At 37.0% G+C, this 26,049-nt stretch overlaps 1 protein-coding gene across 2 annotated transcripts; it reads left to right on the top strand.

The window, feature by feature from the left end:
- Positions 1-259: 259 nt before the first annotated feature.
- On the top strand, positions 260-17,305 carry LOC142553992 (uncharacterized). Of its 2 annotated transcripts, none has more exons than XM_075664586.1 (4): positions 260-501; positions 14,033-16,723; positions 16,811-16,876; positions 16,951-17,305. In XM_075664586.1, exon 2 carries the CDS (start codon positions 14,038-14,040, stop codon positions 16,516-16,518), a length of 2,481 nt encoding a protein of 826 aa, XP_075520701.1. In that variant the 5' UTR covers positions 260-501; positions 14,033-14,037; the 3' UTR covers positions 16,519-16,723; positions 16,811-16,876; positions 16,951-17,305. The 2 variants fall into 2 exon arrangements, with proteins under 2 accessions (XP_075520701.1, XP_075520700.1); XM_075664585.1 differs by lacking the exon at positions 260-501 and adding an exon at positions 13,823-13,944.
- The last annotated feature ends 8,744 nt before the right edge of the window (positions 17,306-26,049 follow it).

Here is a 26,049-nt window from a genome sequence, read left to right as displayed (position 1 = left end):
GTTGAATTATTATTATATAAATACATATATATATATATATATATATATATATATATATATATATATATATAAGTGGGGCATTTTAATAAATGGTATAGAGGTGTTCACGTGATGCATTTTGAAAATGATTGGGGACAAAGCATTTAAAGTGTAAGAAATGCAAATGCAAATGGAATTCAATTTATATACGGAAGAATTGAATTATAATGTGACAATCATTCATTAATTGAGCAGAGAAATTTAAATATAAGGGATTGAAGAATGGTTCTTCAATAATTATTGTTTTTCTTTCTCAACTTCGCTCTCGGCTAATTGAAAAATAAATTTTATTTGATTTTCGTGCTTCTTGATTTGTTGGAAAAAAAATCGGATAGCTGTCTAGTGCCAATTATTTTGAGGAAGATATATATAGTTGGTGGACCGGATTTTGGCGGTTCGTGGTAGCAGCAAAGTCAAGCCGTGCAGTCAAATTTGGACAAGATTGTTGTCACCACGATCTAGGTAATGTGGTAATCTCTATTCGTGTATTTATTTTATTTACATGTATATACTCAATATGAATCAAATGCAATCGATTGTCCCTAAAATATCGTATATCTGAAAAATTTTAAATTTCCGCTGCGTTTTAGATCTGGCTTTCGGGACAAAACCCAACATGCACACACTTTGGTCAGTTTATGATTGCGCAGAATATCAAGAAAGTGTTGTCCGCGTTGAAGAGCTTCAGATGTGACTAATGTTTTGACTAGGTTGAGCACAAATTTTTCCAATGCTATAAATCTATCCAACAGAGTCTTTTTTCTTCAGCTTCTTAGCAAAGATTGATGTCCTAAACTCAAACTATTCATAAAAAAAATTGACATTCTCTTCAGCAAATTCTATAAGCTCATCCATTAGAAGGTCAATCTGAGTCTAAACGCTCATTGGTTCGGTTTCCACAACCTCAACCATTTTTTCTTTTCTCTTTCTTTTTACTTTTCTTGATGTTGTCTTGGTTGAGAATTTTGAGTTCAGCCTTGACCTTGTGGGTTGAATAATACCTCTAATGATGACTCATTTTGCTGGTCGAGGAGGAGGGATAGATGTTGGCATACTGATTTTCCTCGATGGTGCTGCAACAACTATCTGTTTCGTCTTTTCAAGAAGATATTCAGTAGCCTTGTCATCAGATTCATTGAATACTTGTGCTTAAGAGAATGGTCCAACCTTGATTGGAATAGGCACTAGCTTAGTTTTGGTGGTTCGTGGCTTCTTTGGAGGAGGAGAATGAGTAGCCATATCAAAGTCACTGGATTCAAGAACTCGTTTCCTGTTCGGTTTTGGAATAGTAGCTTTACTGGCCTTTTTGTCTGAGTCTTCTTGAAAGAGTCCAACTCCTCTCCTCTTTTCCATTTTACAACCATCGTCCCGACAGTAGAAATATTCAGGCTGAAACGTTCATTACTCGTTTTTTTTAAAATATACTAGAATTTTTTTTCATTCTATACTACTTTCGGCCGAATATATACATATATAAATATATAACATTTTAAAAATTAAACCAACCAACTTTTATTTAAAATCCAAAAAAAGTAATTCAAAACATAAAATCGTGAATCGTCAACCAAACCTAAATTAACATTATTTCAAAAATAAACTTAACTCTAACATCCTCTCAAAAACCATTTAAAAGCATATATAAGTCAAAATCTTTTAGTAATCATAAATCTTAAACTTAATCTTTATTTTTCGGAAAACTAACGACAGTCCTCGGGTGTGTGCATCTTCAGTCCAGCTAGATCACCCATCAAGACCTCCATTAACATCAATATTATGCTCACATGCATCGATCACACCTAGTGAGTCTATTGACTCAACAAGCTTTAACCATGATAACAAATAATACATAAACATCTACATGCAACAGTGAAAATACTTTTACTTAAAATAACTTTTCATAAACAAAAACATAAACATTTTTTCTTTTAAGAAATCATATCATATTTCCTTTCATCATATACGTATACGTTTCTCTTTTTATTGAATTCAGATCCTCAATTGTGACTTTCGTATTAGCCAAAGATCGAAGGATCCATCTACGTATTACCACGGTACCGGGCGGCGGGGACATCAGCGACCCTCTCACCCTCAACTGAGCCTTGGACTTACATATCATCATATCATTGTCGTATTAGTCACAATTAATTCACCTCCTTCAACTTTTTATATTTCCATCACTTATAAAAATTCAAGCGCAATTAAATCGTTTTTCTTTTAAACCAAACGTACAACATGTCTTTTAGCATTAATGTTTCATCATAAACATTCATAAACATTTGAAATAAACATATTAACATATTTTACAGCATTCAGGACACTTCTAGGACGTCTAACATTTTTCAGGTGTAAAATGATCGTTTTGCCTCTGAAACCCTAACTTTCTATATTTATCCTTAGACCTGGAAATGATGTCCCAAATCGTTCCAAACTTAACCTATTACCTTAAAACACCCCCTTAATTATTCCTTACGCTTAAAATTTAGCTTTTCCTTAAATTCCTCGATTCGTTTTTAAACTTAGGCGTACATCCCTGTTTTGACTCGTATGGACTCGAAACTTTACCAAAACTTACTAATCACACATAAGTAAACATTTTTCAACCCAAACTTAGCCCGTTAGACCATTCGAACCGCCTAGGATACCTACTGAAACTTTCTGCACAAAGAGTCATAGTTCTAGATGGTTTGAATCCTAGTATGCCTCGCTCCAGCCCTAACCAGCATGTCCAGCCCCTAACCATTGACCCTAGGACTCTAACCGTACCCCGAACAAGCTACTGGACAGAAGCTAACCAGCCTAGAAACTGCAGCCCTTCACCCGTGCCCTAGAACTCCTCGCGCGGATTTCCTCGCTGCGGCTTATGCCTAGCTCTCGAGCCAGCCACTGTGTAGCCTCCCTAGGATCCTCACGCAACCCCCTGGTGCCCATTGGTCGTGACCTATCAGCAGCAAAGAGCTGCAGACCCCAACAAGCCCTAGCTGAAACCCTAGTACACCAAGGCATGCGATTTTCGTTCGAGTCATCTCCCCTACTTGTCCAGCCCTTGTCTAGGCTTCTATGGACCCTCAACACGTTGGAAAAACGTCCCTCCAAGTTACCCTACCATGGCAGCCCCTTTGTGCATCATTAAAACAAGTTTGGAACCGCAAAATCATGAGTTACATGCATTTGTATCCATAAAAACGAAAATACATCAAGTTTATCATTTTTTGCATGAAAACATCTATCAAGCATATATTATGGTGTGAAGGATGAGAAAAAGGGATTAATGCGTGCCTTTGCGTTTATTACGCACGAAAATAACTTGGCGATGCGAGGAACGACAGCGGAGAAGGACCCTTGCTGGTTTTCCCTTCAAAAACCGTGGATAAATTCTGAACTTTTACGTGTGGTGTGTGATTCTTGGCTGCTAGGAGAGTCCTATTGTTTTAGAGTGTGGGAGGCATGGAGTTGTTAGGGTTTGGGGCTTTTATTTAATAATTAAAACAAGTGTATAAGCTTAGACCCACTAACATCATATATTAGGTCTATTAAGCCCATTAGTAAATATTTATAATATTTTGTTTAGGGAAGTTCATGAAAATATTAGCCGAGTTCTTGAAAGTTCATATTTTAGTCGAAAATCGAACACTGGTTGAAAATACGATTTGGCGTATAAAAACAATTCAAAACACCCCCAAATTCGAAATTTCCATTTAAATACACCACACATTAAACAATTAAAAATAATTATTTAATAAAAATATTTTCCCTTATATGGTCTCCGGTCTCTCTTCCTCGATCGCATCTTGAATAGCTTTTAAAACACAGTTTTATGCATTTTAACATAAAACTCTATTTTAAACAAGTAATCATACATATCATAATTAATCCATGACATTGAAATCATTTAATTAGTCATTTTCCATTTCCCTAGATTTGCATGCAGTTGGATTACGTTATCGTATTTTGGACCTTATATAGAGCATGTCCCTTAGGCGTGAGCGATAATATTTGCTGTAGTGGGAGCCTTGAATTTGTGTAGGGTTACTGAATTACTAAGCAAACCTCCTGGATCTTTGAATAGTCTGCTGAGAAGAATAGCGAATCTAGCAGATTGTTTTTCAAAGCGAATCGTGGTTTGAGAATCTCGAATAGGATAACTTACTAGTTAATCTTGATCCCAGTAGCAATAACTGTTATCACGATAAATATCTTAGTGGTGAAGGCATCAAAAAAAATACTGCCTTAGCCAGAATAGTTGTCCACCACATCAACTAGCAACTGATATTTCAGCTTCATCTCTTTCTTCTTTCCAGAAGTCTTGATAAGGTTGCTAGTAGCAAAAAACTTAGATTTCATGTCTTCAGCGGCCTTCTAAGGAACTTTTGAGAAATCAGTTAACCCTTCAAAAGGCAATTGAAATATAGTAGAGAAGAAAGCTTGGTCAATCAGCAAATTATCCTCTCCCACATGCATAAGAATTTTTCCATCTTTAGTAATCTTTCATCTGACATAGAAATTCTTCAGTTCAGACACGTAAATCTCCAAGGAAAAACTGAGAAAGATCTTGAGTCCAGATGGCTCAATCGCCTTGAAGACTTCTAAGATTGTAGAATATCACATAGAATAGATCAATTCAAAATTGATTGCGAATGCATTCATGATGAAAAAAGGATTTGCCGGTGCAGCTATTTCTGAAATTGAATCTTGAGAATATATATTATAAATATTTCAGAGTGAAAGAGAAGCAAAAATTGATACCTAGAGCAAGAGTATAATCGAAGAAGGAAATCTAAAGGTAAATTGAAACATTAGGGATTTTCGATATTTAAAATATGCGACTTTTGAACTGGTAAACAGACAGGACACATGTCACACTGTCGGTTACAATTTTGAAAAAAATTAAAAACAAGGTAAATACAGTGTACGAATTTTAAAATGTTAAAATTAAATGAAATAGTCAAGTCGCCCTTAATGGTTAATAATGAGAATTTAAATAAATCATTAAAGTCAATACTAAATGATAAAATCAATTAGACCGAGAGTACTATCTATCAGTTAAGTTGTGAAGCTAACTGTAAGTTAGTGAAACTCAAAGACTAACCGACAATTGTTTTACCAGTAGAGCTTCATGATTCAGTATTTTTCCCTAAATTCGTGCATTGATGATAAATTAGTAGGTCCTAAAATATTTCTAAAGAAAGAAACTTATTCTCTGCAAGAGGTTTGGTGAATATGTTGGCGACTTGTTGTTCAATTGAGACATACTCCAACCGGATGTTCTTCTTTAACATACGATCTCAGATAAAATAATGACAAATATCAATATTCTTGGCCCGAGAGTGCAAAACTAGATTATAAGTGAATGAAATTTCACTTGTGTTATCACAAAAGATTGGTGACTCCTTATCATCAATGTCATAATCTTGCAGTTGTTGTTGAATCCACAAAAGTTGGGTACAACAGCTACTAGCATCTAGGTATTCAGATTTTCAGTTGAGGTGGCAATTGATGTATTGGTTCTTTCTTGAACCAAGAAATCAGTCGGTCTCCAAGAAACTGACATGACCAACTGGTGCTCTTCATGTCAAGCTTACAACCCGCATAATATGCATCAGAATATCCGATTAGATTGAACGATGAGTCCTTAACATATCCTAATCCAAAATTTTGTGTTCCTTTAATATACTTATGAATTCTTTTTGCAGCTAAATAATGAGAATGTTTTGGATCAGACTAAAAACGAGCACACATACAAACTGAAAACATGATATTAGGTCGATTAGCAGTTAGGTACAGAAGATATCCTATTAAACCTCGATATAATGTTACCTCGACTAATATCCTCTCTTCTTTTTATCAAGCTTAACTGATGAGCTCATAAGGGTTGCTACAACTAAACATGATTCAATTCCAAATTTCTTCAGTAATTCTTTGGTGTACTTTGTCTTACTAATAAAATTTCTCGTACCCAACTTCTTGACTTGCAAACCGAGAAAGAAAGTCAGTTCACACATCATGCTTATCTCAAATTTGTTCTGCATTAGTCTATCAAACATCTCGGAGAGTTTTGAATTAATGGATCCAAAGATAATGTCATTAACATAGATTTGTACTAATAGAGTATGATCACTTTTCATAAATGTAAATAATATTTTATCAACTGAACCAATTGTAAAGCTGTGATCAAGTAAAAATTGTGATAAGTATCATAATATGCTCGTGATGCTTGTTTTAGACTATACAAAACTTTATTTAATCTAAACACATGATTAGACAAAGTACAATTAATAAAATGTGGATGTTGTTCCATATACACTTCTTCTTGAAATATGTCATTTAGAAAGGCACTCTTTACATTCATATGAAACACTCTCACTGGTGGAATACTCTAACTCGGATGGGTCAATTTCAAAATCAACCCACTTGGCTTTATTGTCCTCAACCACTAGTATCTTTGAGTCTCTTCTTTTTTGAATCACCTCCTGTCATAATTGGACTTCTTTTCATGATATTGGCATTCTTTGACAGTCGGTATTCTCTCATCCTTCTTTGGCTTATGGCAGTTGGCTATGAAATCCCCAAGTTTCTCACAATTGAAACACGCATTGTCCTTATTAGTGAACTCTTTATTGTACCGATTGCATCTGGTTGGCCTCTAGAAATTTCCCTGGTTCTTCCTCAAAAACTTGCCAAATTTCTTCATAAACAGTAACATAGTATCACCGCTCAACTGCTCAAATGACTTTTCTTTCGAGACAGTTTGTTCAGTGGTTATAGTAGCCAGAGCTTTCGTCAGTTTTGTGGATGACTCACCATCAGTCCTTGTTTCGAGTTTAAATTCATATGCCCTAAGGTCTGCAAATATATCATGTCGTTCAAGCTTATTAAGGTCTTTTGATTCACATACAGCCATTTTTTGACATACCATTCTCTTGAGAGTACCCTCATTATTTTAATGTTATTTCACGATTGTTCTATTCTTTGCTAGGAGCAGCCAACTCGATTATTATATTGCTAACTCTTTCATCAAAGTCTGAAGTACTCTCTTACCTTCATCTTGATGTTGTCAAATTTTTGTATTGCCATAGTCATCTTGTTTTCCTTAGTTTGATCATTACTTTCACATAGTTGTATCAGTTTCTCCTAGATGTCTTTGGCAATATAACACATCTTGATCTTCGTGAGAGTATTTTTGTCTAGTGTCTATTAAAAAATATCATTAGCCACATTATCTAGGTCAGATTTCTACTTGTCTTCATCAGTCCATTATTTTATGGGCTTTTCAATCATTTGTGGAGCACCGTCACTGACAACAATGCCAATATTAACTTTCACGATCTTCATTGGGCCATATGTGATGACAAACCACTTTTCATTTTCTTGTTCAGCTAAATGAGCCTGCGTTCTAATCTTTCGATCATCAAAATTCTATTTGGAAACATTGAGATTTTGCTAAATGAGGCCATTTGTTTGGTAATGTTTAGACCAGTTATTAGGATCAAAGATTTATTTAGAAGGGGTGAATAAATAACCTCAACAAATTTTACAAATAATTTGTTTAGTTTAACAACACTGAAATGAAATTTTTGTCAATTTGGTTCTTAATAAGTCAGTAATTGAAACTGCGTGGAAATGGACTAAATAAAACGGATTGAACACGAAATAGCTTAAAATAAAAGTCATTTGGGCTATCAAAATGGAAATTAAAAATAGGATGACTGAAATATAATAAACATGAGTTTGTTTCTGGATGTTCGGAGACTTCAATACTCCTACGTCACTCATTCTTCCTTGTGAAATAATTGCACTAAAAGACTTTAGTAATTACAATAGTTTGAAACCCCCAAACATATTATTCATTTCTCTAATAAAGTATGTTAATATATGAGAGACAATATTTACATATTATAAATTGTTGAGCTATAGAAGATCTAACACAAATTTTTGGAAGTGAAAACTCAATCCCCATCCCAACTTCCCATATATAAAAAAAGAAATTTATCGTGGAGTGGAGTAGCCATATTTCTAATCCAAATATGCATGGAGTGTTCCACGATGAGCGTGACCGATTTTTTTTTTTGCCGTGTTCGTACAACTTTTCGTTCGTCTAGTTTCTCTTTGGTAATCGACTTCTTCTCTGCATCGTGTTTTGTTTTATTCGTTCGGTTTTGTTTGGTTTTGGCATCATGGCTACTCGTAAAGACGATTCTCTTCAGTCAATTAGTATTCAATTGGATGGAAAAAATTATTCGTATTGGGGTTATGTTATGAAGAATTTCTTGCGGGGGAAATCGATGTGAGGCTATGTCACAGGTGTACGAGACAAGCCTACAGACCAGACGAACCCTGATTATGCTGTGTCATTGGATGTTTGGGAGGCAGATAATTCGAAGATTATTACGTGGATTAATAATTCTGTTGCGCACTCAATAGGTGCTCAATTGGCAAAATACGAGACTGCTAAGGAGGTTTGGGATCATCTGGCACGCGTGTATACACCTTCTAATTTTGCCAAACAATATCAATTGGAGACAGATATTCGTGCCCTTCAGCAGAAAGATAGGAGCATCCAAGAATTTTATTCTGCCATGTCATCACTCTGGGATCAATTGGCATTAACAGAATCTGCAGAATTGCGAGCATTCTCACCTTATATTGCTCGGAGAGAATAACAAAGCTTGATACAGTTTTTGATGGCACTTCGGAATGATTTTGAGGGTCTGCGTGGGACGATTCTTCATCGTAACCCTCTTCCTTCTGTTGACTCGGTTGTAAGTGAATTGTTAGCTGAAGAGATTCGTCTTAAGTCTCACGTTGACAAAGGGACAATCCCGATTACACCATCTGTCTTTGCAGCTCCTCAACGACCTCAAGCTAATCACCAAAACAGGTCAAATACGAAGGTTTCTCAAGATGAGTGTGCTTTTTGTAAAGAGAAGGGGCACTGGAAAGCTCAATGCCCACTATTGTTGAGTAAAGGAAAAGTGCAGCCGCAACAGCAACAACAACGACCACACAACACTCCGTGGAAACCACAGCAGCAACATCAGCCATCTCAGAACACTCCATGGAAACCACAGCAGCAGCAGCAGCCATCTCAGAACACTCTATGGAAACCTGGTAATCCATCAAACCAGTGGACATATCGACCACCTCATTCTAACAATGCAGTTGCTGCACCGTCTTTGGATCCGTATTTGTTTGAGCAGTTTCAACAGTTCCTCGCTTCACAGCCTCATGCTATGTCAGCTTCTTCACATATAGGTTTGTCATCCTCTGACACTTCAGGTATATCTTCGTCCATCTGGGTCTTGGATTCAGGAGCATCTCATCATATGTCTCCTGATTTGTCATCTTTTGCTTCTTTGTCTCACAATTCTTCCATTGAAATTGTGACTGCTGATGGTACACCTATGCCATTAGTAGGCGTTGGTTCTCTTGTTACGTGTTGTTTATCTCTTCTCGATGTATACTATATTCCCAATCTTACACTTAATCTTGCTTCGGTCAGTCAATTATGTGAGTCTGGATACTTAGTCTACTTCTCTTCTTCAAATTGTTATGTGCAGGACCCGCGATCCAAGAGGCTGATTGGGACAGGCCGTAGACAGGGGGGACTTTATGTTTTGGATTATCTCAGAGTACCAGATGTTGCAGCATCTAGTGTGGATCTCTCTTCTTTTCGTTTGAGTCAGTCGTCTTCTGTTTTTTATTTATGGCATAATCGTCTAGGACACGTTTCCGCATCTCGTTTGAATTTTTTAGCGTCTACAGGAGCACTAGAAACTTTGAAAAGTCATGATATTTCTGATTGTAGTGGTTGTAAACTGGCAAAATTTTCGGCATTACCTTTTTATAAAAGTCTATCTTTTTCTCCTACTCCTTTTGATCTTGTTCATTCAGATGTGTGGGGACCATCTCCTGTTCCCACGAAAGGGGGGTCGAGATATTATGTTTCTTTTATTGATGATTGCACTCGTTATTGTTGGATTTATCTGATGAAACATAGATCTGATTATCTTGCTATTTTCAATGATTTTAAAGCTCTTGTGAAAAATCAACATTCAGCTGTCATCAAGTGTTTTCGTTGTGATTTGGGGGGTGAATACACTTCTAATGATTTTTCGCGTTTGCTTGCTTCTGATGGTACCATACGTCAAACCTCGTGTAGAGAAACCCCTGAACAAAATGGTGTTGCCGAAAGAAAACATAGACATATTGTTGAAACATCTCGCTCTTTCTTACTGTCTTCTAATGTTCATAGTGCATTTTGGGGTGAAGCAATTCTTACTGTTGTTCACGTGATCAATAGAATCCCAACTTCACACAATTCAGGTTTGTCACCCTTTGAAAAAATGTATGGTCATGCTCCTGATTATTCTTCATTGCGTGTTTTTGGTTGTGCCTGTTTTGTTCTCCGACCGCAGATGGAGCGCAATAAGTTGTCTCCGCGCTCTGCTCTGTGTGTTTTCATGGGTTATGGTATTGGTCAAAAAGGGTATCGTTGCTTTGATCCAATTAGTCAAAAACTTTATGTCTCTCGTCATGTTGTGTTTCTTGAACATGTTCCATTCTTTTCTATACCTGTTAGTTCGCATAATATGACACATGCAGATCTTGTTCGTATTGACCCTTTCACCTCCGACACCGACGAGACTTTGCCCACGACCACACTAGAGACTCCTGCTCCTCTAAATCCCCCTACAACAACCCAATCATCTCCTGGCATCGCGGATAATCCTCCACTCCGTCAGTCGACTCGGGTTCGTAAGTCTACTTGACTACCTGATTTTGCTTATTCGTGTTATTCTAGCTCTTTCGCTTCATTTGTTGCCTCTGTTCATCGTCTCTCTGAGCCTTTATCCTATAGCGAAGCTGTTGGTAATCCACTTTGGCAGAATTCTATGGCTGAGGAACTGACTGCTCTTCATCATACTCATACATGAGATTTGGTTATGTTGCCACCCGGAAAGCACACCATTGGCTCTCGTTGGGTCTACAAGATCAAGACCAAATCTGATGGATCTATTGAACGCTACAAAGCTCGTCTTGTTGCTAAAGGTTACTCTCAGAAGCATGGCATGGATTATGAGGAAACATTTGCCCCCGTTGCTAAAATGACGACAGTTCGTACTCTAATTGTTGTTGCTTCTGTTCGTCGATGGAAAATCTCTCAGATGGATGTCAAGAATGCTTTCTTGAATGATGATCTTCATGAAGAAGTTTTTATGGCTCCTCCTCCTGGTGTTGCTCACCAACCTGGTGAAGTTTGTAGACTTCGTAAGGCTCTTTATGGACTCAAACAAGCTCCTCGTGCTTAGTTTGAGAAATTTTCTATAGTGATTACTTCGCTTGGGTTTATTCCTAGTCATCATGATTCAGCATTATTTGTCAAGTGTACTCCTGCAGGTCGTATACTTCTGTCTTTATATGTTGATGACATGATAATCACCGGTGATGATATTGATGGTATTGAGGCTTTGAAGTCTGAGTTAGCTCGCTGCTTTGCTATGAAGGATTTAGGTTTGCTACGTTACTTTCTAGGAATTGAGGTTGCCTATTCTCCAAAAGGTTATCTTTTATCTCAGTCAAAGTACATAGCAGATCTGTTTGAGCGTGCACGTCTAACTGATAACAGAATAGTTGATACTCCTCTTGAGACCAATGCTCGGTACTCTCTGTCAGATGGACCTCCTTTGCCAGATCCTACCTTATACCGTACTATTGTTGGCAGCTTGGTTTATCTCACTGTGACTCGTCCAGATATTGCGCATGCTGTTCATGTAGTAAGTCAGTTTGTCACTGCACCAACTACAGTTCATTGGGCTGCTATTCTTCGCATTCTCAGGTATCTTCGGGGAACTCAGTTTCAGAGTCTTTTGTTTCCCTCTACTTCTTCCTTAGAGCTGCGTGCATACTCTGATGCTGATTGGGATGGCGATCCCACGGATTGTAAGTCAACCACTTGCTTCTGTATTTTTCTTGGAGATTCTCTTATCTCTTGGAAAAGTAAGAAACAAGCTGTTATCTCTAGATCTTCTACAGAAGCCGAGTATCGTGCTATGGCTTCAACTATTTGCGAGATTGTTTGGTTACGTTGGTTGCTTGCGGATTTCGGTATTCTTCTTTGTCATCCTACTCCGTTATATTGTGATAATCAGAGTGCAATTCAAATTGCACGCAATTCAGTTTTTCATGAGAGGACAAAGCACATTGAGATCGATTGTCACGTCACTCGTCATCATCTCCAGCTTGGCACCATCACATTACCTTTCGTTCCTTCTTCTCTGCAGATAGCTGATATGTTTACCAAGGCACATTCCGCTTCGCGCATCCGTTTTTTGTCTGACAAACTCTCTATGCTTTTAGCTGTAGCATCGTGAGTTTGAAGGGGATGTTAGAATATAATATATTATTGTTAGCTCTCAAGGGTAGATTAGTCATTTATTCTTTTTGTGTTTACCCTAGGTATATAAACATATTCTCTTTGTATTCTTTATTCGGTTTTACAATACTACGACTTGAGCTTTCCGCTCACTCTATATTTCTTCAAGTATTAGTATGGTTGTTTCGTACATTCCTCGGCCAGAGAAATATGCGTCAGCTGAAGGGGGAGGGGGTTTGTAGTCCCTTACAAGATAATGAATAACCTGGTGGTGAAGCCCGTGTCCACTATTTCAAGCTTTACTTTGCTCAATACTTTCAATGTTCCTCAACTGTAAATGAATGGTTGAAGATGAAAAATATTTACCGTAGTACTATCTGGCATTAATTGGATTTATTAAGTTTGATATTTTGAAGGTTGTCGATCTCTTTGTTTTGGAACCTTGATCACATCCTGTTTGCGCAATATTTATGTGATGCGAGCGTGTCAAGTACAAAGATGTACCAATTTGTGTAAAAATCATAAAAATCTAATTTCTAAAAACATAACGATTGTAGATACTAAATTTGATCGTCTGTTATAATCTTCTAAACAAATACAATTCCATAAACAAAGAAAACTAAAGAAACATTATTAGAAATTGAGAGATTAACTCTTAACATGATTAAAATATAAACATCCTATTTATCCTTTATATTCAAATTGTAAAAGAATTATTTACCCTCTCACCTTCATCGCTACAAAAAACTCTCTCTCTCTCTTTCATCACATAATCTCTTATAGCTCAACACACAATTAGATCTAAAGTTCTCCCACCGAGCTTTTCTTCGCCGCTTTGTTTTCCTAAAACAACACGATGGTTCATGAGTATTATCTGTCGCGCTTCTCTGTTTAGAATTTCACTAGCATCTTTCCTGCAAATTGCTGCTCCTTTGTAGTCCTTGACTTCGCTATCTATCATGTTTGTGGCCTCCAGCGCTAATCCCAACCCATTCGCAACTTTCTACGGAGCACGATCGAGTCTCAATTCTCCCTTCCCAACCTGATCGATTATTGCTCCTCAATTGAGCCTTGGTTGCAAGGATGTCACGGCCAGTTGGGGACCAGCCCAAGTCGAATCCTTGGCTCTAACCACTACCCATAAGATTTATTCGTCCTATAATGCTATTAGCGGGATAATACCCATTTTCTTCCTTTTCGTTAACCGCTTTTTCCATTTCAGTCCCTCATGATTTTTGACTGCTTAAATAATCCTTCATGTTTTCAAAATATTCCCGAATTGGTCCCTACCGTTATCCTGACGTTAAGATTAACGTTGACTCCTTTACCTTTTACTCCCAAACTCTACAAGAACCCTAATCCCCAAATTAGACGTATGAAGGAAAAGGAAAGGCGAACTCGAAGAAAGGGAAGGGCGAACTCGAAGAAACACCACCGATTTCTTTTTTGAAATTACAGTTTGGTATATTTGCTAAAGTGGAAGTCGGTAATGGCTAAAAGAAGTATAATGTCTCTTGAATTCACCCCGAATTATGGTAATGTTTCTCTTATTTAATGTGCTGAATTTGAGGAAAAATGTTTGAGATTTATCACATTTACTTATGTTACTCTTATGCATTTTAGGCTGGATGCGAGAACCCACTCTTGTTACAATTAAATTGTACTACAATGCTTCAATGGACAGCAATCGCAAGAGGAAAACGTACAAAGGTGGGAGTACTGATTACTTTGATTTTGTGGATATGGATAAGATAGGCTTGATTGAACTCTGGGGTTATGCTGAGCAAGTAGGATGCGTGGAGAAAGATAAGTTCAGATTTTGGCACAAAATCGGTAAATCTTTGAACGATGGTAGATATTTTGAAAGTGATGCTGATGTGGTTCAAATTAGGAACCATGTCCCCAAAAACTTTGAAGTGGAAATTTATATTGAACATGATGAATTTGTTTCAATAAATGAGATAGATGCATCTGGTGTTTTAGAGAAACCAAAAAAAGTTGAACCGAAAACAAGGGTTGGAATCACTGATGAAGATGAGGTAGAATTTTATGATAGTGAGTTTGATTTCGATGAAGATGATAATATTAGGGGAGAAGGGGGAAATATAGTCATTGATGGTGATATTTCCAATGATTTGTTTGAGAGAATGCAAGGTGATGAAGGAGATGATGATTGTGCAGAAAGTGATGAGTTAGAGAGTGCATTTGATTCTCAAGAGGAAGATTCACAAAAATTCGAAATGTATGCCTACTCTGAAAATCCTGATTTGAAGCTTGGTATGATATTTAATTCAAAAAAAGAGGAAAATTTTGCTATAGAAAGTCATTGTATCAGACGAGGGATGGTAGTGAACTTTGTCAAGAATGATAAAAGTAGGCTTCGAGGTGTGTGCAAAAATGAAGGATGTGAATGGGTTATTCATGTGTCACCAGTGAATAAGGACAGTTGCTGGCAGATAAAGACATTTAAACCTGAGCACAAAAACTGCTATTGGAATGTTAAGAACAAAAACATCAAGTCAAGCTGGTTAGGTGAAACTTTTGTGAGTAAACTGAAATCAAATCCTAAGTTAGGTACCAGAGAGTTCCGAGAAGAGGTTAAATCTACTTTGAATGTATCCCTCACATATAAACAAGCTTATTTGGGTCGGAAAAAAGCATTAAAGCTAGTTGATGGCAGCATAGCGGAACAATTTAGCCAAATAAGAAATTACTATGCTGAACTGAGAAGGTCCGATGAAGGTGCATCTGTGATTCTGAAACTGACTGATGGAGATGATGCACCAAGATTTCAGAGGCTGTATGTGTGCTTCTCGGCCTGTAAACAAAGTTTTAAGGAGTCTTGTAGACCTGTGGTTGGAGTGGATGGATGTTTTTTGAAAACCAATATTGGTGGGCAGTTGTTGACAGCAGTTGGCCTAGATCCAAATAACAACATTTTTCCTATTGCTTATGCATTGGTGGAAGGAGAGACAAAGGATAGTTGGATGTGGTTTCTGCAGTTGTTGAATAACGATATTGGCTTTGAGAATGAAGATGGTTGGACCTTCATGTCTGATAAGCAAAAAGGCTTGATTCCTGCCTTTGAGAATTTGTTTCCAAATGCCGAAAATAGATTTTGTGTTAGGCATCTATACACCAACATGAAACACGATGGTTTCAGAGGTGTGGGGATTAAAAATGCTCTTTGGGCTGCGGCTAGGGCAACAAGAGTTGAAGAGTTCAAAAGGCGGATGGAAGACTTGAAGAAGATCAATCATGATGCCTATATCTGGTTGAGCAAAAAACCTGAACAACACTGGTCCAAGGCATACTTCAGCACGATTCCAAAATGTGATATACTTCTTAACAACATGTGTGAGTGTTTCAACAGCATGATTTTAGATGCAAGAGAAAAACCAATCATTTCAATGTTCGAAACATTAAGAAATTTGTTAATGGTCAGGTTTCAAACGAACAGAGAAAAGGCCGAGAAATGGGATGGTGTGATGTGTCCAAAAATTAAAGTTGTGTTGGCAAAGAATAGCAAGGAAGCAGCTGTGTTTAGTCCTTTGATGGCTGATGAGACACATTTTCATATCACAGGATTACACCAGCAGCATTCTGTTGACCTGTGTAGGATGACTTGCAGTTGTAGGAAATGGGATTTGACTGGAATTCCATGTGCACATGCTGTTTGTGCTATTTGGTGTAAGCAAGAGAACCCCGAGGCTTATGTACATCGTTTTTACAGTGTTTTGAAATACAAGCAGTGTTACTCGCGCTCCATCATGCCCATTAATGGACCAGCCCTGTGGCCTGAATGCCAGTTAACTCCTCCATTACCACCAATCTATAAAGAAAAAGTTGGTAGGCCAGCTAAGTTGAAAAGGCGACAAACTAATGAAGTTCCTGCTTCAAGACATTCAAAGTTGAAAGGTGTGAAACGAAACAACAAGTGTCGGACATGTGGTGGGTTTGGACACAATCAAAGGAGTTGCAATATAACTAAAGCAAGTTGTTTAGATAAGCCAACACAAGAAAACAATGAAATGGACAGAGGTCAAATTCAAACACCGCAAAATTACAATGAAATGGATATAGGTGATGTTCTGGAGTTACTTTTATGATATTGAAGTTTCGTATTTTAATTTTTATCTAAATAATATTGAGCATTTAATATGTGACATTGAATCTGCACCACAAACATGCAATGAAGCCGAGTTTGTTGCGACTGGACAAGGCAACACAACGTCAGATGAAAGCGAAAGATTCATTTCCAATAAAACTGTTGAACGTGCTGAAGCAGTATTCAAAAAAAGGAAAAAATTACAGGTTATAAACTACTTGTTGTGTATTTATGTTTATTTTAAGTGACAATAATTTATGTAAAAGTTTTTGGATTTAAATGTTTATTTTCAGGTAGTACGACAACGAGCAAGTGGAGTAACAATTACTGGTAGCTCTAACAGAATCTCATCAGTTAATGTAAGTGCAAATAAACCTTTTACATTTATTTTCGTGAGTTGGATATGTTTGAGTTTATTTATCTTTTTTTTCAGGTCGATAAAGTACTCAACAAACAAACACATGTTATTGTGAAAGGCGGAAGGAACTTTGTAACTGTGTCTAGTTTGAGAGCTTCATTGGATGATCAAAGGAAAAAAACACCGACATAATCAAATGGATCTCGTTCAATGAAAGATGCCGCAAAGGAAAAGGGTACTGGATCATCATCAAAATCTTGAAAGTACTGGATCATCATCAAAATCTAGGATGGTTTTGGAACAAGTGGTTGATGACATGTTATCTTGTTTTGTTGGATTCTACATTTTATGGAAGTAGTGGTTGTGGACATGTTATTTATTTTTTGTTGGATTTTAATGGTTGTGGAAGTAAATGTTGTAGTTTTGAAAATCTCTTCATTTTAATGATGCTGGTATTTGAATTGGGAAATCTCTTAATGGTGCTGGTTGTGCTGATCCAGCATTTTAATGGTGCTGGTTGTGCTGGCATTTGAATTGACACTGCTATTCGTAATAGTGCTGGTACTCATACATCTAAAATTTGGACACAAATAATTAACAATCACAGTTGCAAACACAAGATGAATATTATACATCTTACTCAAGTCATTGTTGAAGACAGATTGTTGCATTGTTAATTCAAATCCCATAATACATAAAGAAACTTCAGTGTTTACACAAGAGCAGGATAATCGAAAATGATACAAACACATGCATCACTAGATGTGCCTCACTAGCTGCGCCACCAACAGAAGCAACAACAACTCTATTTATCTTCACCAAGATGTAGAGACTGTAGTATTTCTTTGAGCTCTTTAGACAACTCTTCCATTTTCAATGCATTTTTTCGATTCTCACGTTCTAATTCCATTTGAGCCTCCACTAAGTGGGCTATTCTTTCATACTCTTTCGGTTTTCCGCTCGAAATTGCATCACATGTTGAACTTGAACATTTTGCCTCGTAAGAGTTAAAATTAGCAGCTCCACCAGATTGTTTTTTCATGTACTCATCAAAAGATTTCAGTGCCTCTTCTCTACTCCAATAGGATTGGTGAGAAGCTCCACTGTATTTATTCACTTGAAGTTGAGCCTCCTCCCAATTCTCGTAAACACCAGGTTTTCGTCCAACAAATACAACATATGTTTTCCTCTACATTAAATAAGAAATTTCAAAAGTAAAAAAAAAATTCATAAAGTAAACATGAAAATCACGTAAGCAAATCACAGAGACAGTTACACAATACAAACTAAATTTGTAATAAAATAATAATGCTACTACTCTGTTCAAAAATTTTGATAAACCACCTTCGAAATTAGAAAAATATCGTAACAAATATCCTAAAATTTTTGATAAACCACCTTCGAGTTGGTCCCCATCATTACCCTAACAATTTACCAAAATATTGATAAACCACCTTCGAAATTTAAATTCGAAAATGTTAAGATACAGTATATACATACATATTCCATTTCAAAATTACATAAAAGTTCACAAAATACGAGTGCTACGAACATAATAATCGAGAAGCTACAACAAAATCATGGAAAATAATTAAAAGCCTTTACCATGGCAGATGTTGTAATGGAATCAATGAATCTGGAATTGCTACATTTTCTTCGAGTTCGACATTCCCTTTCCTTCCATCGTTTGATTTGGGGATTAGGGCTCTTGTACAGGTGGGGGAGTAATTTTGAAAAGAAATACTCGACTGACTGCCTTCATAAACAAATGATCATGTGAGTGGCACGTGATATGAGTCAACGTTAATCTTAACGTCAGGATAACGGTAGGGACCAATTCGGGAATATTTTGAAAACATGAAGGATTATTTAAGCAGTCAAAAATCATGATGGACTGAAATGGGAAAAGCGGTTAACGAAAAGGACGAAAAAGGGTATTATCCCTGCTATTAGCAGTCTTCTTCTATTTTCTTGAATTTTCCATATTTTGTAAAACTAATCACAATATTACTTATATTTGTGTGAAATTGATTACCTTGAATCGTTTGTTGCCTTTATTAGATGGGATTTTTTCTCCTTCTGCTCTATGTGATTCACCTTGAGGTGTCTCGCCTTCATAGAAACAAAGTGCATATTAATGTATGTATATATCGTTATTCTTTGATTTGAAAGAAATTTGATTGGGTTTTCCAGTAAAGTAGTCACTTCCCTATTGTTTCATATTATTTCCATGTTGGCTCTTTTTAAATGTTTACATGCCACCACCTTTTTTTATTTGATTTTGTTGAACTCTTGCGGGGACTTGGATTACTTGATTTTGTAGGTCCATCATTGGCTTTTATATCACGGTTGTGGTGCAATGATTGGCCTTATGATATGTATTTGGGGAAAAATCGTTCTTGAGTAATTTCACATAAGTGTACAGTTGTTTTTTAGACTTTACAAATATATTAGTTCCAAGTTTATTCCTGCCTCGATCTTATCTAGTTCCTTGGCTTCATCTCTTGCACCCACTGAATTAGGTTTGACCTGGGCTATTTTGATTCATTTTCCTTGTGCAAGTCATGTATGCGAGCGTGATAAGCCATTATTTGGCATTCTCGCATCTATGCTCATTATTGGTATGACTGGGGAGTCTGATATGTCATTATCTTCACTATAGGTGTATTGATTTCCAGCCAATCGCCAATTGAGTCAAGAACTTCTCCAAAGTCTATGGCTATTATCGAAGATCAGTGCAATCTCTCCTTTTATCATGGCTATCTATTTTTCTATTGTCCCCATCAAATATTGAAAAACTCATGAATCTTGGAACTCATTTGGTTGCTACAAATGGGTCAAAATTTTGCCATAATGAGAGTGGTTATGTGGCCTTTTTTGTGGTAAATACTATTGAGATGAGTGTTGGTAGACCATAGTTTGGCTGAACTCCTCATTGCAGTTTCATCATGAGCCAATGAATTTTTAACGTAGGTTATGTCATCTTTATATTTAAACTTGCATGTCGCATTTCACCTCAGTCACATCCTTCTTACCTAGCAGCCATTTGTGTGCATTGCACTTCAATCGGATCTCTTTCCCTCATACATGTTTACTTACTACTCTTGCATATGGTGGCTCCGCTTCATATTTGGTTACTGTTGGTTTGACATTGTGGTTGTTGGGTGTTGGATGAGAAGTGGATATGGGTTTGTATGTGATGTTGGATGAGATTCATTATGTTGGTTTTCATATTCTGAACTAATCCAGCCAACTCTCTTCTTCTGTTTCCTCAACTGATTTCTTGACGAACAAAAATGCATCCAATATGATAAAAGTGGCCTAATGGCCAACTTTATTCAAATATTTTTATCCTTAAATAATAAATACCAACTATTTACAACAATGGCCCTATGGCCTACTCGGAATAAATTTTTACACAAAGAACAAAATGAATACATAAGTGTCTAGAACGCCTACTTTATATAAGATGAAACTTTCAAAAGTGACAAAATAACCCGCGTAGTCTCTTCATCCTATGCTTCTTCTTTTTTATTTCTCTTATAATTGGCCAAAACAATCCTAGCTCCCCACTTCCATATCATCTTATGCTTTTCAAGTAGCCCGGAGGCCACACCATGAGTTACTACTGCACAAATAAGAAAACAGATCCATAAGTGGCTATAGAGCCTAATTTTTTCACAGTATTTCATAAAGCTCAACAAAATATTGATAAAATCAACAAAAAATATATGCAAAGTGGCCTAAGCGCTAACTCTCCACAAATCATGCGGTTTCCTAGCTTTATTTACTCACTCTCTTAACAGGCTAATCAGATCCTACTTGATCCATTTTTTTAGTAATGCACTCGCACATAAAACTTTAGGATCCTCAAGCTCCCCAAGTTTATTTATTCTAAAGGATCTTATACTTCATATTGGTCATCTTCCATTTGAGATGGCTCCATCAGCAACTCATCAACTTGGAGTTCATCTTCTTCATATTCTTCCTATTGGACAACCTCAGTTCCATGGGTTTCCCATGCTTCTTCATCTTCTAGTTTGTTCAATACTTTATGCACATGTACATTCCACGTAGAGACTGCAACTACCTCTTTTTTTGGGTTGAAATCAAGCATCAAGTTCCTCGACCAATTGGTGAATTATCGGCCTAGACGACACGATAATAATAGGTTAGAGGATTATTTCCAACACCAAGCTTGGAGTTGGTGTTTGCATGTACACTCTCTCTCTTACTCTTGCTACGAATTTTGATAGGCCAAAATCCCCATTGTAGTAACTGGCTTCAACTGTATTTACGCTGGATTGAAAAGGCTATCCATCGGCTTCAAAAATTTTCTCATCATCCCCTTTCCAAAATAATAGCAGATGGTGCATCGAGGATGGGATGAATTGGTTTACATGGACTCAATATCTACCTAACAATGCTCGGAAGTTGACATATGAGTTTATCACAAAAAACACATGAAGATGACATATTCCCCACAGTAACATTAGCAGGTAACACCCCAATGATCTTGGTGGTTTTCCCTGTAAATGCAGAAACAAAACATCTGTGGGAAATAAGTCTTCTTCAGTTTTGCTCAAACTTCATAACATCCTCTCCGGCTAAGACATTCACTGTTGAGCCATTGTCAATTAACACCCTAGACACTATCTTCCCATTCACGTGGGTTTTGATGTAAAACAGCCTTTTGTTCTTGGTCATAGTTGGTATAGGCTTCTCAGATATCACTTGTTTGTGCTAATTTGGGTGATCTTATTTGATAATCACTCTTGAACTTTGTTCGGGAAGTTTATTTACATGACCTTATTTTTGCACTGCTTCTTTGGGCATCAACTCCCCACTCTCTTCTTCACCATTTTAAACTTTTCTAGAAGTATATCCACGCCTGTGGCACAATCCACAATGATGTGATACTTTCCCACAAAAAAGTTGCTTTTTTTTTTCTTCTCTGATCATCATCTTCGCTTAATAAATCATCATCGTTGTCCACTAACTTATCTTCAGTAGCTGATCTACCAAAATTGGACCTACTCCTCGCATGATCGTCAATGACTGGAATATCAAGTGTGGGTCCATTTTCCAACTTAGCCGACTCCTCCTCTCTTTTTTTTTGCAGCAATTCCTTCTCTCAACGACCTTTTTTTTATGGGTCCTAGTGAGTGGCCTAGGAAACTTTTGTTTTGGGCCATTCTCCAAGACTCAATAAATTTTTTATAGTAGGAATAAAAAACTAGTCTTTGCTCCCCTATCCTTGACAATTTTTTTACCTAAATATGTCAATTTCTATCATGATCGACTCACTTTCTCCTGATTTCCATCCTTCGTGATTAAAATCCATATATTTCTCTCATCCAAGTATCTTTGGGCCTGATGGTTAGATGACTCCCCTCTGAATCACTGATTCTTATGCATTGGTCTCTCGAGGAAATGTTGGTTTCATCGGCCTAGAGGCCGCAGATCCACTAACATTTCTGGAGAATCGCTGTTGAACTAGTCTTGACCAATCAATACTATATTTTTTAGTAGTTTCAAACATTTTCTCATTGGGATCCAGAATTTCTTAATATTTTTATCTATCACTGCATAGCTAAGGTCTCTTCTCTAATCAATAAGATCCCTCAAATCTATCATGTTCACATTCATAAAAGCTGCTGGGGGAAAAGTAACTTTCGCAGCCAACTCGGTGAAATCCCAAAATTCCATGCCTTGAAATTTCTTGCTCAATTCAAAATCCATACCTTTTTGTGTCATTTTCACGAACTCTTATCTCAGGTAAGAACACCTTGAACATATTCTTCATCTTTTTGAACCTACACATGAAAGACTTCGTAGATTCACCTTTCTTTTGAGTGATCCTGGACAAATCAGCAATATATACATCTGGTTATGTTCTAGAGAACTGGGTGTGCAATTGTCTTTCCATATCTTTCCAATTCATCATTGAATTTATGGCGAGTGAGACATATTAAACAAATGAGGTCCTTGTGAAGGAATTTTGGAATAACCACAACCTTAAGTTGTTGAAGTTATCCAAGTTGGCTAGCTCCCCACATTATATAGTAAATCTGACTATGTATTCTATGATGGATTTGTCGTCCTCCCGGGAGAATAAGCTGAAGTAATGAACCATATAACCCCTAGAATATAGGTTATTCACATCCACATAATCTGGATAGGGCTTGTGAAATTTTGGGCGACCTATCTCCCTCAAGGTCGGCCTATATAGTCTTGAACAGTTTCCCTGGATCAACTACGTGGATATTCTGAGATGGGAGTTGGTGATGATAATAACGTGCCTCGCGAGTTTGGAAATCTGCATTTTAACCAATATTACCTGCTGGGAAGCCCTCATCCACTCCTTGATAATCAATGTGTGACATGTCATCATAAGCTCCTGGTTGGTACAGAGGGTTTGTCACGCTGTACACTTGATTAACAGGTTGTTTTTTGCTCCCCATTCCATGAGCAAGTGGATATGGCTGGGCTCTCCCTCTTAAGGTCTCTTCTCTCCTGTGTGTGATGTACACCTCATCTCTTGCATATTTGAGAGAGTGAACTCTGGGCGGCAAGGATTGCTAGTCCTTGAGTTTCATACTCCCTGGTCAAATTCATTGAATTGGTTTCTTCCACGATTCCCTTCTTTTTCACCTGTTTATGCTCTTTATTGGTTATCTGATATGGTTTACCCATTATTGTCTTCAAGCAATCATACATAGCCTTGGACAATGCTTGTAATATCTCTTCAATTTTCATTGTAGTCAACTCTTCAAACAAATGGTTTGAAATATGAGCATATACCTCTAGAATACGACTTGGATGTAAATCCAACTCCCTGATCGGCTGTTCAGCATAAGGTTGTTCTATTACTGCAGCTTGTATCTGTAACGTACCGTACTTTTAAACTATTTAAAATTTGCGGTAAAATAAAAATTTTCTTAAATACAAAATAAACTTTCAAATTTGCATTAAAATAACTTGCTCGTCTAAAAATATTTGCAATAAAAACAACGAAAACCAAGTTTTCCAAAAGTAATAATCGTTTAAACATCATAAATCACTTCATGAAATCAGAGTATTAAAAATCGTGATGCATAAAATCTTAAAACATGGGCGGTCCTCAGGTTTAGCCTCTGCGCAGTCCAAGCCGGCTCATTGGTCCCCACCCCTCGTCTCCTCAAAGTCATCAACACATGCATCGATCAAGTCTAGTGAGTCTAAAGACTCAACATGTATAAACTGGATATAACAAGTACTACATAATAAAACCACATGCATCTTTAAAGTAGGGCTTACATACTTGAAACTTGAACGTAATAGTATAAACATACTTGAAACTTGATCATAGTAGCATAAACGTAGACGTGCCAACATCATAAAACTTTTCATAAACATGCTTGCTTTATACATACTTGAACATACATAAACTTCATCATTTTGCGTAGAGATATGTTTCAAAGCAAGTGACACATACATAAATGTGCCTGATCAGACTAAGCCACAGTACTGGGCTGACATGGAAAATCCACTGCCACATACATGAGATCACCGGTCATGCTTTATCGGGTGGATTGGTCCCTGGTCATGCTTTACCGCTTTCCAATCCTGATCTAAACCCAGTCATGCTTTACCGGGTGGAGAGGTCCTCGGCTACGTTCACCGACTTCCAAACCCGTTCATAATTTGGTCATAAGACATTTAGCATACCTCAAAAACTTAAAATAATTTCTTTTGCACGTCGAACATACTTACGCGGCGTTGAGGGATTCGTTGGATCTCGCTTGAGGCCACTGCTGCACATACTAACATGAATTCGAATACCTATCTTGCATAACTTAGACGTATAGTCATACTCACACCCAAAAATGACAAAACATTCTAAATCTCTCGGGACTTGACTTGTTTAATCATTGTACTAAGTCATAACATCGAACCCCAAAACAATCCTTAAAAAAAATTAAAAAAATTTTAAAAAAAGGACACGGACCCCGTGTAAGTGTCCGTGTAGATGCTGAAAATTCGCATTATGAAGGAAAAATGGACACAGACTCCGTGTCGGGGTCCAGGAAGAGGTCTGGGTAGCCTCTGAACTTGCAAACTCGCGAAAATTCGCTAACTTATCGATTCATTCTTCCAATCCAAGCCTAGGGACCATGAACTAACACCTCGAGACTCATCCTAGGATTTTATTAGATCGATTCAAACCCGTACAAACACTCCAAACATCCCCAAGCATCGACAAGCAACTTCAATACGACAATAACCCGTAATTCGACATCGTTTCGCTTCCTACGACTTCTATTACATCCCAATCCATTCCCGACCCAAACAAACCACCAAATAACACCTAAATGCATCCCATAACATATCTAAATGCAGTAGCACAAGCCCGGTGATGCCCAACGAAGCCTGCAACAACAAAACTTCAAGAACGCATTTTCAGAAAATGCAGTTTGAGCAGTCCCACGAAAACGATCATAACTCAATCATTTCTAATCCAAATATTTTGAATTTGCTGTCAAATCGAATATATCAAAAAGTTCTACGTTTTATATGTTGAAAGTTTTTCCAGAAAATCGACCAAAAAGTCGCAGTATTTAAAATGCCAGCAAATTTTTTTTCAGATCTAAAATCGTTTCAAAACCGATCCAACAAATTTTTGCTCAAACTTTTTACAACATATATGGATTTTTACGCATAATAAACATAAGAACATATAAGATAACAAGATCGATGCAGAAACAAAAGATTATATATGCTTTAATCTTTAAAGTTACTGAAACGACGACACCGAAGCAGGGAAGGTGCGGAGGTTGATCCAGAACGATTTGTGGCTCGATTTTCTTTTAGAAAAGTGGCGAGAATTGCTGAAATCTTTGAAGGGATGGGGCGGCTGCTGAGTTTTCTTAGAACCCTAGGTTTTATTTTTTTAAAAAAATAGAATGAAGAACAAGGAGAATGTGAGTGCATGATTAACGTGAATGTGTGTGTGTAAAAAGAGTGTGTGCGTGAGTTATGTGAATAAAATTGGTAACGTGTGTGTGAGTTAGTGGGGGGAGGGTTTTAAGGATTTAATTGAGATAATAAAACTCTAATAATTCATTAATATGCTAAATAAAAACACTAATCCCCCACTAATCTACTACTCCCTAATTGTTAAATAAAATACAC

The sequence above is a fragment of the Primulina tabacum genome, chromosome 8, assembly GCF_025594145.1.
Source record: "Primulina tabacum isolate GXHZ01 chromosome 8, ASM2559414v2, whole genome shotgun sequence".
NCBI lineage: Eukaryota > Viridiplantae > Streptophyta > Magnoliopsida > Lamiales > Gesneriaceae > Primulina > Primulina tabacum.
The sequence above is the reverse complement of the archived record's forward strand: the minus strand, read 5'-3'. Positions and strand labels throughout refer to the sequence as shown.

What these genes read in the sequence shown, in the direction of transcription:
- LOC142553992 (XM_075664585.1), top strand. Translation starts at nt 13,899, where the DNA reads ATGGCTAAAAGAAGTATAATGTCTCTTGAATTCACCCCGAATTATG. An exon ending in TGAATTCACCCCGAATTATG is followed by an intron (nt 13,945 to 14,032) that starts GTAATGTTTCTC and finishes TATGCATTTTAG; the next exon opens with GCTGGATGCGAGAACCCACT.